Source organism: Callospermophilus lateralis, chromosome 12 (assembly GCF_048772815.1).
Source record: "Callospermophilus lateralis isolate mCalLat2 chromosome 12, mCalLat2.hap1, whole genome shotgun sequence".
NCBI classification, from domain to species: domain Eukaryota; kingdom Metazoa; phylum Chordata; class Mammalia; order Rodentia; family Sciuridae; genus Callospermophilus; species Callospermophilus lateralis.
Genome location: NC_135316.1, coordinates 73,945,252 through 73,957,273, shown reverse-complemented (window position 1 = coordinate 73,957,273; position 12,022 = coordinate 73,945,252). Strand labels below are relative to the sequence as shown.

The 12,022-nt window shown below is 34.3% G+C and overlaps 1 protein-coding gene across 2 annotated transcripts in view; it reads right to left on the bottom strand.

Moving 5' to 3' along the window:
• The window catches only part of Fndc3a (fibronectin type III domain containing 3A), a 159,683-nt gene that overhangs the window by 25,183 nt on the left and 122,478 nt on the right, over positions 1-12,022 (bottom strand). For both annotated transcript variants that reach the window (XM_076872029.1, XM_076872030.1), the window contains 4 exons: positions 10,197-10,250; positions 7,685-7,809; positions 5,771-5,945; positions 3,385-3,471 (listed from right to left, as the gene is read on the bottom strand). In XM_076872029.1, coding sequence (XP_076728144.1) covers positions 3,385-3,471; positions 5,771-5,945; positions 7,685-7,809; positions 10,197-10,250 — 441 coding nt within the window. The remainder of the gene's footprint in view (positions 1-3,384; positions 3,472-5,770; positions 5,946-7,684; positions 7,810-10,196; positions 10,251-12,022) is intronic.

The window sequence follows — 12,022 nt, the reverse complement described above, 5'->3', positions numbered from 1 at the left end:
TGAGAATAATTTTTTTTTCTTCATTTTTTTGAGAGAGTGGTCTTGCTATGTTGCCCAGTCTGGCCTCAAACTCCTGGGCTTCAGTGATCCTCTTGCCTCAGCCTCTAGAGCATTGGGACTACTGGTGTGAGTCACTCACTGTACCTGGCTCTGCTTTAACTTTTTGACTATTATGAATAATGCTATGAATATCTGTGTACTTTTAAAATTTTTCTTCCAGTGCTGGTGACTGAATCAAGGGCCTTGCACCTACTAGTCAAGTCCTACCCTAGCTAAAGAGTCTAGAGATCTTATGCAGAAGATAGGCAATATACATATTAAAATTAATGGGAAGAGAATGGATTGTCAAGGCCTAAAATAGTTCATGAGGTGCTCAAGGGCAATAGCAATGAAAGAGAAAGTTTGGGTAATAGAGAACAGAAAGCCCCTAGCATAAGAGCAGAAGAGAATGGTAAACAGTGAGGTCTACTCAGGGAAGGATGAGTAAGTAGTTCTAATCAATTTGGTCCAAGTAAGAATGAAAGCAGTAAGTTTTAATACTGGATAGATAATTTTATGTTACACTAAGGAAATTGTTTCTTAGAGTAAAAGCTATTTTTCAGAAAGATTAATCTAGGTATAGAATAAAACTATGAATGGAAGGTGAGAGAAGTACTGAAAGTAGTTACATATGGAAAATGTTTGGAGATTCAGTATTCCTCAGGACAGAAGTCACAGCTGATATAAGGCAAAGAGATGATCATGAAAGTGAGAAATAGTTATACCAGTGAAAGTTAAAGCCTTAGCTGGGAGCATACTTGAATTGGGGCAGAGAAAAAAGGAAGAGATTATAAACTGACCCCAGACAAGATAAGAATGAGAAAAGGAACATCATTACATATTGTCACACATGTTGACATACATAGGACTGGCCACTTGCCTCAAAAGCCTTTAATGCTTTGTAAATGTACATTTTATAATGGTATTCTTCAAGCCTTTTTATTTTCCTTTATAAATGAGACATTAATGGGGGGAGGGAGTGAAAAGCAAGCCTTTCCTGCTTTTTAAACAAATTTGGATACCAGGTCCCCGTTCAACTTCTAGTGTATCATTTGATAATAAGAATTGTTTATCACTCTCAATTTTAGGAATTCTGATTGCTTTGTTATATTTTAAAATTGTATTTTCATTTTCCTTTTGGTCTTAGATTTTTTCACTGTCCTAATTTTGTTTTAGTATTTTGAGTGTTCTAGGGTTACCTTCAGTGTAGAACCCTGAACTCTTAACATTTGCCTAATAGGAGAAATTTCTTTTATGTTAATCATATTCTTATTGTTTCTTAGGAATAATAATATGCTATGTAGCCATTACTTCCGGGAGTATATTTCTAATATTTCTGCTTAAGAGTTTTAAGATTTTTATATTTAAATTGTATTTTGATTGATGGCTTGAAAGATTCTGCAATGCCAAGCTAAAAATGGAAGACTGAGACATGACAATGGGATTTAATGATTCAAAGCTACCTCAGCAGAGTCCTTAGCACATGGCTGAGCTCTAAATAAATGTCTGAACTCCCAGAACTTTATAAAGGTATCATTTCCTATTTTCTGCACCCCCCACCCCAGATCAGTGGATCTCAAATTTTAGCAAGCACCAGAATTACCTAGAAGGTCTCCTATAACACAGATTGATAGGCCTCTAAAATTGCTTATTTAGTTGGTGGCAATGAGGACTTGAGATCTTAAAACTTCTAACAAGTTCCCAGATAAGCTCTACAGACCATTCCATCAGTATTATCACTATTTTAGTTTGTTTGTTACTTAATAAGCCTGTACAAAACACCTTTTTATAATTAAGTGATTTGTAAAGAGGTGGCTTATAGATGTGTATTTCCACTCCTGATCCCCATTACTGATCCTGTTATTTGGGAGCAGCCTATTAGAACTGCTGACTGTCTCCTTGGAGATTGTTTGCATACTCCCTCTCCTTGCAATTTGAGATTGACTTCTATAGTGCAAATTTCTATTGTGAGTCAGTAAAAGTGACACATATTTATATGTGTTTATTCAGTATGTGTGTGGATTCAGTGGAAATAACATCTTGGTGTCACATGGTAGTAGAATTCTAAGTTTAATAAACTTGACAAATTTAAAAAAGACACAAATTCCTCGATAGAAGACCTGTTGGCATGATAACTATTACTGAGCAAAAATACAATTTAACATCACCATAAAAACTAGACTGAAAGTGTGTATTCCCCAGTTATTTTATGAATTTTGTAAATATAAAAACTGTATTTGGAAATTAAAATGAGCTAGTCATCAGAAGTCTTTAAAATGAAGCTATATCTAAAACATAATGACTGTGATTATCATGCACCAATGTAATCAAGTTTCTCATTATTATTAAGGTTTATTTGTAAGATTCTTAAGGGGTACTAAAATTTAACTTTGCTTTTTAATAACAAAAATAATTTAGTGGTCTCTATTATTTAAAAGGATAAGTAATTTTAAGGAAAGTTTAAATGTTGAATTCGTCAACTGATAAGCATCCTATTATATTCTTGGGAAAACTTCTGTATAATATTTAGGCTCGCTTATATTATCTTATATATTAACTAGTTCAAGCACTGGCTGCCAAGAAATAGCAATGTATATACACATCACATTGCTAATACCCCAGAATGATGCTATAGTAGCAAAGATAAATTTTGGAAGTCTCCACAATAGAATCTTCAAAGCTTGTCACTGCCTCAAATGAGCAAGAATAATATGTACATGGAATGATAAAATTAAAAAATCATTACTTGGAACCATCAATTATAGTGATTACTAATTAAGACAGGACCATCAATGGGTACTAAAACTAATATGAAAATTTAATAAGGAGTAAGACGTTTACAATAGTACATAGTACTTACAAACTTATTTATTACAAAGGGAAGAAACATGGTAGATATTGTTTCCCTCAAATGATTATCAGATGGGACAACCTGAAATTGTGAACTACTCCATATGATGCACTGAGAAAAATAAGCATTACCTTTTGATATCACTGTCCAAAAAGCACACTGAGCATGTTTAAGAAAATTTGTATTTTAAAAGACATTTTTTTACATTATGCATGTAAGAGTCCCCCAAAACATTAAACTGGTTTTGAATTTAAATATATAAAGTTTGAAAAGTATCATGATGTAATACAAAAGTAAAACTAAAAAGCTTGTTAGAATAGATCAATTACTTATGACTTAAAAACCAAAGAAATGAAGTATGTACTTAAAACAAGAACAATTAATACAAAAAACAAATATTTTAAGGGCTTTCAAAGCTTACCTTAAGTGCAAACTTGCCACAATGAAATCCATTATTCTGTATAATTAATATGCACTTACTAAAAAAAGCCTACCTTAAATTTATACTTTGTACTACGTCTGAGATTTTTCACAGTGTAAGCAAGATCTTCTCCATCATACTTAGGCTTAAAACCATAACCCTGAAAAGGAAAAAAAAAAAAAAAATCTTCATTAGATGTTTAACAGCAGAAATACAGGGAATAATGAACATATGCAAAGACCCAGGTTTCTCCTCTTCATCTCCTTTTAGGTGCAATGTAATTAATACTCTGTTGAGTGTTATTCTCATGTTGATGCTTCTATCCCGAGTGTATGGACCCAGAAATGCTAGTGAACCGTTGTAGAATGATGAAGGAGATTACTTATTTTCAATAAATATAGCAGCCAAGAGAAGATCCTTGTGTTGAGTGAAGAAAAGGGGTCAAAGGCAACATCTCCATCAGTTACCTATCCCAAGAACTAAAGGGAAATTCCCAGATGTTACACAAAAGCTAATCAGTGTGTAACTATTTAATAGTTTAATTTGTCCTGAATGTGTTGTATTCAGGTGAATAAAGCAATGGCTGGTTGTACTGGCAGGTGAGGATACTGCTCAGGCTTGAGACTGCTATTTATAGTTCCAATGACAATGCTTTACTGTTTTACCAATGCTATCATTTAAAAAATTTTAAAAGTTTAATTTGTCCTCAATGTGCTGTGTTCAGGTGAATAAATCAATGGTTGGGTGTACTGGCAGGTGAGGATACTGCTCAGGTTTGAGCCATTCTTTACAGTTCTAGTGACAATGCTTTACTGTTTCCCTAATGTTATCATGTTTAAAATTTTTAAAAACTGACATACAATTCATACATAAAATTCCACTGTTTCATAGTAATATAATTCAAAGGTGCACAAGACTGTGTAGCCATCACCCAAACCCTAATTCCAGAATGAAGCCTGTCCTTTTTTGGTTAGCAGTTACTTTCCCCTCTTTTCATCCATTTTCTGCTTCCATCAATTGTCAATTTGTACAAGCGGAATCACACAATATTTGGTCTTTTGTGACTGGTTTTCTTACTTAGTACAATGATGTGAAGATTCATTCATGTTCTGGCATGTTATCAGTATTCCCTTTTTATGGCTGAATGATATTTCACTGTATAAGGTATACCACATTTTGTTTATTCATTTATCCACTGATGGACATGAGTTACTTCTACTTTTTATTTTTTGAGATAGGGTCTTGCTACATTGTCCAGTGCATGCTAGGCAAGTGCTTTAGCACTGAGCTACATCCCCAGATGGGACTCAAGCAAAACACCTGCCTCACCCTTGGACTCTTGGACTCAAGCAAAACACCTGCCTCACCCTCCAGAGTAGCCAGGACTATAGGTATGAGCCACTGTTCCTTGGTCTGCTTCAGTTTTTGGCTAGCATGAAAAATGCTATTATGAACATTAGTGTATTTTTTTTTTTTTTTTTAGCAATGATGAGGATAAAACCCAGGGCCTTGTGCATACTAGGCATTAACTCTACTGCTGTGCTATATATCTTATCCTCTGTTCAAATTTTAATCAATATATGTTTTCAGACTATTGCTATTTTGACCCATATTGTTTCAAAGTGGTTTTGAAAAACTATGGAACTACAAAGATGCTATGTCCACCGAAAAGTAAAAAATAAACATTAAAAAATTCAAAAAAAAAAAAAAAAAAAAAAAGAAAAAGAAAAAGAAAAGAAAAGAAAAACTATGGAACTAAAGAAAGAAATAACAGAATATACCCTCTTATTCGGCTAGGTTCTAGCTCACAGAAGATGAGCAACAAGTATCCATTCAGGCTACACTACGTCTCATGTAAGACTCTTTTTTTTTTTTTTAAAGAGATAGATAGAGGAGAGAATTTTAATATTTATTTTTTAGTTTTCGGCGGACACAACATCTTTGTTTGTATGTGGTGCTGAGGATGCACGCATGCCAGGCGAGCGCGCCACTGCTTGAGCCACATCCCCAGCCCTCACGTAAGACTCTTAAATCTTCTGTGACACTTTGAGAAGTAGCATATAATTATAGTTGGAGAAGGCAGACTTTTCCTCACCTTTAAAGGTGCTTTGCCTAGTAGGAGGCTGTGATCTTCTCCCTCCCCAAAAGGATATATTTTCTTATTCTGCAGTGCATGCTAGGCAAGTGCTTTAGCACTGAGCTACATCCCCAGATGTTAAATGAATACATTTAAAGTATAATCTATGTACATATACACTCAAAAAATAAATGACTTTTTTACATTTGAGGAAAACAAAAGATTGAGTTCTTCCTCATTCCCAACTCCTCCCAAATAATAATAAAAAGGCCTGAAGGGACTTGGGGAAGGAGCTAACTATTGTGGCAATATTTATTTATCTGAAGTAATGCTACACTAAAATGTTTTCAATACCCTATTTAAAATACATATTCATACTTACTGAAGTTTCTTCTTCCATCTCTAAAATATAAGAAATTCCTTCATCTGACGGTGTTCCTGAGGGTTTACTCCACTGTAAGGACAACCAAGTAACTCCGGCCTTTGCTAATACAGGACTTGCTGGCATAGAAGGGGCACAGCCTGAGGTGTAATATAAGACTTCTTCACTAAAACCACTGTTGAAACAAACAAGTTTTAAAGAGGAATAACAAGAATTATTTTTACAGCTAAGGAACAAATTTTTGACTAATATTATTTTTTTTGAAAATGAAAATTTTTATTTTTGCAGTATGGAGGGGTCAAACCCAGAGCCCTGAACATACTAGGCAAGCGCCCTGTCACTGTCACTGAGCTACATCACCAACCCCAGAAAATGAAAACTTTAGATGGTTATTACAATCCAAATAATTTATCTTGGATTTGATAATATCTTCAAAGTTAACCAGGCTAAATATCAAAAAGTGAATTAGTATTCTTTAAAAAATGTAGTGTTAGAGCTGGTTGTGGTGATGCATGCCTGTAATTCCAGCAACTTGGGAGGATGAAGATGGAGGATCCCAAGTTTTTTTTTTAAGAGACAGAGAATTTTTTAATATTTATTTTTTAGTTTTCAGTGGACATAACATCTTTATTTTATTTTTATGTGGTACTGAGGATCAAACCCAGTGCCCCATGCCAGGCGAGTGCACTATTGCTTGAGCCACATCCCCAGCCCCCAAGTTTTTTTTTAAAATATTTTTTTAGTTGTAGATGGACACAATACCTTTATTTTTATGTGGTGCCGAGGATTGAACCCGGTGCTTCACACGTGCAAGGCACAACCCCAGCCCCAAAATATTCCAAGTTTGAGATGAGCCTCAGCAACTTAGTGAGGCCCTAAGCAACTTAGCAAGACCCTCTCTCAAAATAAAAAATAAAAAGAGCTGGGATGTGGCTCAGTGGTAAAGTGTCTGTGAGTTCAATCCCCGTTAATAAGGGTGGGGGAGGCAATGTTAGCTGCGAATGCTGGTATAAACTATAATTCCAGCTATTTGGGAGGCTGAAACAAGAGAATCTAAAGTTCAAGCAGCCTGGGTAACTTAGTGAGACACAGACTTAGAATAAAAGGATGGGGTTATGGCTCAGTGTTTGTCTTGTGTGAGGCCTTGGGTTCAATTTCAGGTACTATCAAAAACAAAAACAACAACAACAACAACAAAAACAAAGTAATAACAAAATGAAACAAACAAACAAACAAAACCCACCCAAACAAACAAAAACCAACAACAAACTGCAGTACTGTTCAACTTTCCTATCTTTTTTTGTTTTTGTTTTTTGTGGTGTTAGGGATTTGAACTCAGGGGTCTCAGTATGCTAGGCAAGCACTCTACTGCTGGGTTATATGCCCAAATCAAGACTTTATATTTTAATTACCTAGTCAGTGAAGAAATACACAAATTACCTTATATGAAAGGTGTGAACACAGTAACAGACTTCTATTGGTATAAACATACTTTCATATAATGCCATTTATATGAAACAGAAAATGCAAATTCTTGATTAGATAATTAAATACACCTGCCCTCATAAAGGTAAGTAGGGTTATCTCTAAAATACAAATAATTTCAATATGATTCTCTTGGAATTTAACAGACTTAAACAAAACGATGAAAGCACATATGCTGAGAATTAATACAAAACTTCTTAGTCACAGGTGAATGTTTTAATTTATATTTGAAATTGGAAAAGTTGCTAACTTTATACTTACCTGTGGCACTCACAAAACTAAAAAATTTTCTTACAGCTTTTGTTAAAATTGTAACTATGTCAACAAAATAGAGCAGAATTTCTAGTGGATAATTTGAACTGAATAAGCATGCATCTGAATGAAGTTGACTAGATATCTCCAATATTTATTTTATAAAATATGTCTTACCTTGTACCATAGTCATTTTTGGCTGATAGTCTAAATTTACAACCCATTGCTGGTGACAGTTTAGTAATTTTAAATTGCTTCTGTAAGCCCGTGTAACACTGACAAAATTCTCCATTTCCTTTTCCCTAAAAGAAATGGTTACATCATGCACATTGTTTTAAAAAAAGGCAAATCCACATCAATTCCTTCTTGATATTAGCTAGTATACATTAAAAATCATTTGTTACATGTAAATCATGGATCTTAAGAAAAGTATGTGACATATATATGTATGTGTATATATGTGTATGTGTATATATATAATACTTCATCAAGTGCAGAATTAAAGAGGTAGAAAGTAGGTATATTTGTATAGCTTATTGAATTAAGTACAGTGTTTTTAGATAATGCTAGACCTAGCCAAAATAAAAAAAACTCTTTCCAGGTATGACCTTACAATCTTCACAGGGGACTGTTAGTAGTGGAAACAGAATGGCAATTAAATTGGCAGCTTTTCTTCAACCTATGAAAAGTTCTATGCAAACAGGTTTTTTCTTTTTTCTCATTTCTTTTATCTTTTCTCCTTCCTGGCATTGAAGAGTGAACTCAGGGGCACTTTATGACTGAGCTATATCCCCAGAATGCCCTCTCCCACAACTCCCACCTTTTTAAAATTTTTAAGTTTTGAAACAGGTTCTCACTATGTGGCTTGGGGCGTTGTTTAATTGCTGAGGCTGGCTTTGAACTTGTGATCCTCCTGCCTTAGTTATTTGGGTCATAAGCAAGAGTTTGGATCATTCAGCAAGGTTTGGCTGAATACGGTTTTAAGAAAAGATCTCTACTTATCCTCAAATCTCATCCTAGATACTGCTAAGTATCTTTAAACGAAGATTTGGAGGAGCCACTGATTAGACTTGGCACTGAAAGAATCCTAGCAACACTGAAGACAGAATAGCCCTTCTAGGTAATAAAAAGGGAGAAAGAAATATCGGGTAGGCTCAGGACAACTAGTTTTAGAAACGTAGGGTGCTGAGTAAAATTGACAAGTTTCTTGTTCTCCACCCATTTTCTTTTCTTTTTTTTTGGTGCTTGGGGATTTGAATCCAGGGCTTCATGCATACCACTGAGCCACATCCCCAGCCCCATTTTTCTTTATTGGGTTGATAGAGGTAAAGGATGGTTAGGATGACTCTGAAAGAGAAAAACTTTAGCCTATACCTCGTTATTTCACAGAACTTGCTTATTACTTTTAATGGTACTTAGTTGTCTACTGAGGGGTGTAAGTAGAAAATCATCTTTAAGTGATAATTTGGCTTCTCAGCAGACATCATGGCTATAATGTCCTGTTTCAGTTCCAAGTCATACAGCATTAACTATAATTTCTTGAATAATGTTAAACACAATTGTGGATAACCGGGAACCTTGACTTGTTTCTGCTTTGACCAGAAATACTTTATTGATTAGTGATGGCACAAAAATTATCAAATCAGGAATTACTGCTCTATTTCTACTTGGTGCTAAATTTTACCAAATATTTTCTCATCATTTATCATGACAATAGTTTTTCTTCCATACAAATGTGATTCTGTTAATGTTAACAGAAATTTAAATTCTGGAATTAAAGCCTTCTTGATTGTGCTTTTAACTATAACTGCTGCATACCCAAATTATCAATGGAATTTCTTTCTTTCTGGCCCCTTCTCTTAGGTATAAGAAACAGGACAAGAGAGAACAGGATTGCCAAGAGCAAAACAATGAACTTAATAAGAAAGCTGAGTATGCTTTCTGTGCCAGGATGAATAATGGCTCCCAAAGATATCCAGGTCCTAATCCTTAGAATCTGTGAATGTTATGGTGGTGACAGGACTGAACAATGAGACAAGTTAAGAATCCTGAGATGGGAGATGATCCTAGATTATCTGGTGGACCATAAATGGAATCACAAGAGGGAGGCAGAAAGAGATCTGAAGGCAGAAGATAAAAAAGTTGATGTGACAGTGGAAGCATGGGGAAAATAAGCAATGTCATCTGTCTATGAACTAAGTAATGAGGACAGCCTCCAAAAGCTGATCAAAAGAAAGATTGTAGAGTCTCTGCTAGAGCCTCTGGAAGCAACAGAGTCAGGCTGACAACATGATTTTGGCCCAGTGAAAACCATTTTAGATTTCTGAACTCCCAAATTGTAAGAGAATACATATGCTGTTTCAAGTCATCAAGTTCACTGTAACAGAGGACATTCTATTACATTCTGTTATAGCAGCTGTAGGAAATAAATGTCCGTGTCATTAAGGCTGATGTGGGGGAAAAAATGCCTTCATCAAGATAATTCCATGACAGTTTTGATGGTGATTTAGTTAAAACAAAACAAAACAGAGAGGTGGTTCAGTCAGTAATGTTTTCTAAGAACACTATCAATCCACTTATGCACCACATAAAACCATTCATATTTCTAAGAAAAAATAAATAAAAACAAAAATGTTATTTTTTTCTGAAGACACAAACACAATCATTTAAAAAGATTAAATTTGCTTACCTCATCCCATTCTAAAATAAAGCTTTGGATTTTAGAGCCATTGTCACTAGGTGCCTATAATAAATACCAAAAAAACAACAACAAAAAGAATACAAATTAGTACTTTCATAAATGATACCGCAGTCTAAGCTAAGGGATCTATTTTATATTGTGGATGTTCTCTGTGACTTAGTCCTGGAAAAATATCCATAGAAAAACAAGAGGCTACAAGTTTTTGTGAACACAGAATAATCTTTTAGCAAGAACTATCCGAATATTCATAATCCTTAAAAAAAATCACTTTGCCCTTCTTTCAGGCTTTCAGTTCTTTCAATCAATCCTATCATTATAATTAAACACGCACTTTAAAATCTATATGGAGGGCTGGGGCTGTGACTCAATGGTAGAATGCTTGCCTGGCACGCATGAGGCACCGGGTTCGATCCTCAGGACCACATAAAAATAAAGGTATCGTGTCTACCTACAACTATAATAAAAAATACATACAAAAAAAAATCTATATGGAGGGGTTGGGGCTGTAGCTCAGTGTTAGAGCACTTGCTTAACATGTGTGAGACACTGGGTTTGATTCTCAGCATTTGTATGAATAAATAAGATAAAGGTCTATCAACAACTAAAAAATATTTAAAGAAAAAAATTTATATGAAATATTGTGTGATACACCAAAGAAGGAAGAACTAGGATGCTAAAAGGAACTCTGGATGTCTATGTGTAGATTCAATAAATCCATCACCTGAGATGAACAATTCAGTAATCTGCTTATCTTTAGGGGTGAAAATTAGAGTCTCCCATGGCATTTTACTGCAGCATGTTATCACTAGAAATCAAGAATCTCAACCTTATTCTTAACTGAATTTTCTTCCTAAAATTTCAATCCATTTCTTCTTTGTAGAACACATGATTATCACTGTTCTTACGACTTCATATTAGAAGACAACTAATTGTGAAATTATGCTTGTCAAAATTAAATAATTGTAAGTTTTGAAATGGTTCTGCGGAGAATTTGCCTCTATAATTTTCTGAAATCCATTTTTAATATAATAACTGTCAATAATGTAAATAGCAATCAAGTATCACTATCTTTTTAAAATTTGTTATATATGACAGCAGAATGCATTACAATTCATATTACACATATAGAGCACAATTTTTCATATTCTGGTTGTACACAAAGTAGAGCCACACCATTCATATCTTCATACATGTACTTAGGGTAATGATGTCCATCTCATTCCACCGTCTTTCCTACCCTGTCCCTTTTTTTTCCCTCCCCTTTACCCTATTTAGAGTTCATCTAATCCTCCCATGCCCCTACCTCCCTCAACCACATTATAAATCAGCATCCTTAAATCAGAGAAAACATTTGGTATTTGGGTTTTTGGGATTGGCTAATTTCACTTAGCATTATATTCTCCAACTCCATCCACTTACCTGCAAATGCCATGATTTTATTCTCTTTTAATGCTGAATAATATTCATTCATATATATATCACATTTTTTTAAGGATCATGGATTTTTAATAATGTCTTTTATAAGTCTAAATTGTTGAATACTAACACAGATCTTTCATCTCAAAAAATTAAACATACTATATAAATTAAAGCAATATTCAACTCATTGGCATAGCAATGACAGTTAAAAATGAACAAAATGAGAAGGGAGCAAAGAAAGGATTGTTGGGAGACTCTGATATAGCAGAGGAAAATAATTCAGACATAGAGACTGCAATAAGGGGTGTAAAAATATTATTTCCCAAGAGTTAATGACTGCAGGTTGCTCTCATCTATGGTTGTTAAAAATCTCACACTTTCCTTTTACATTAAAA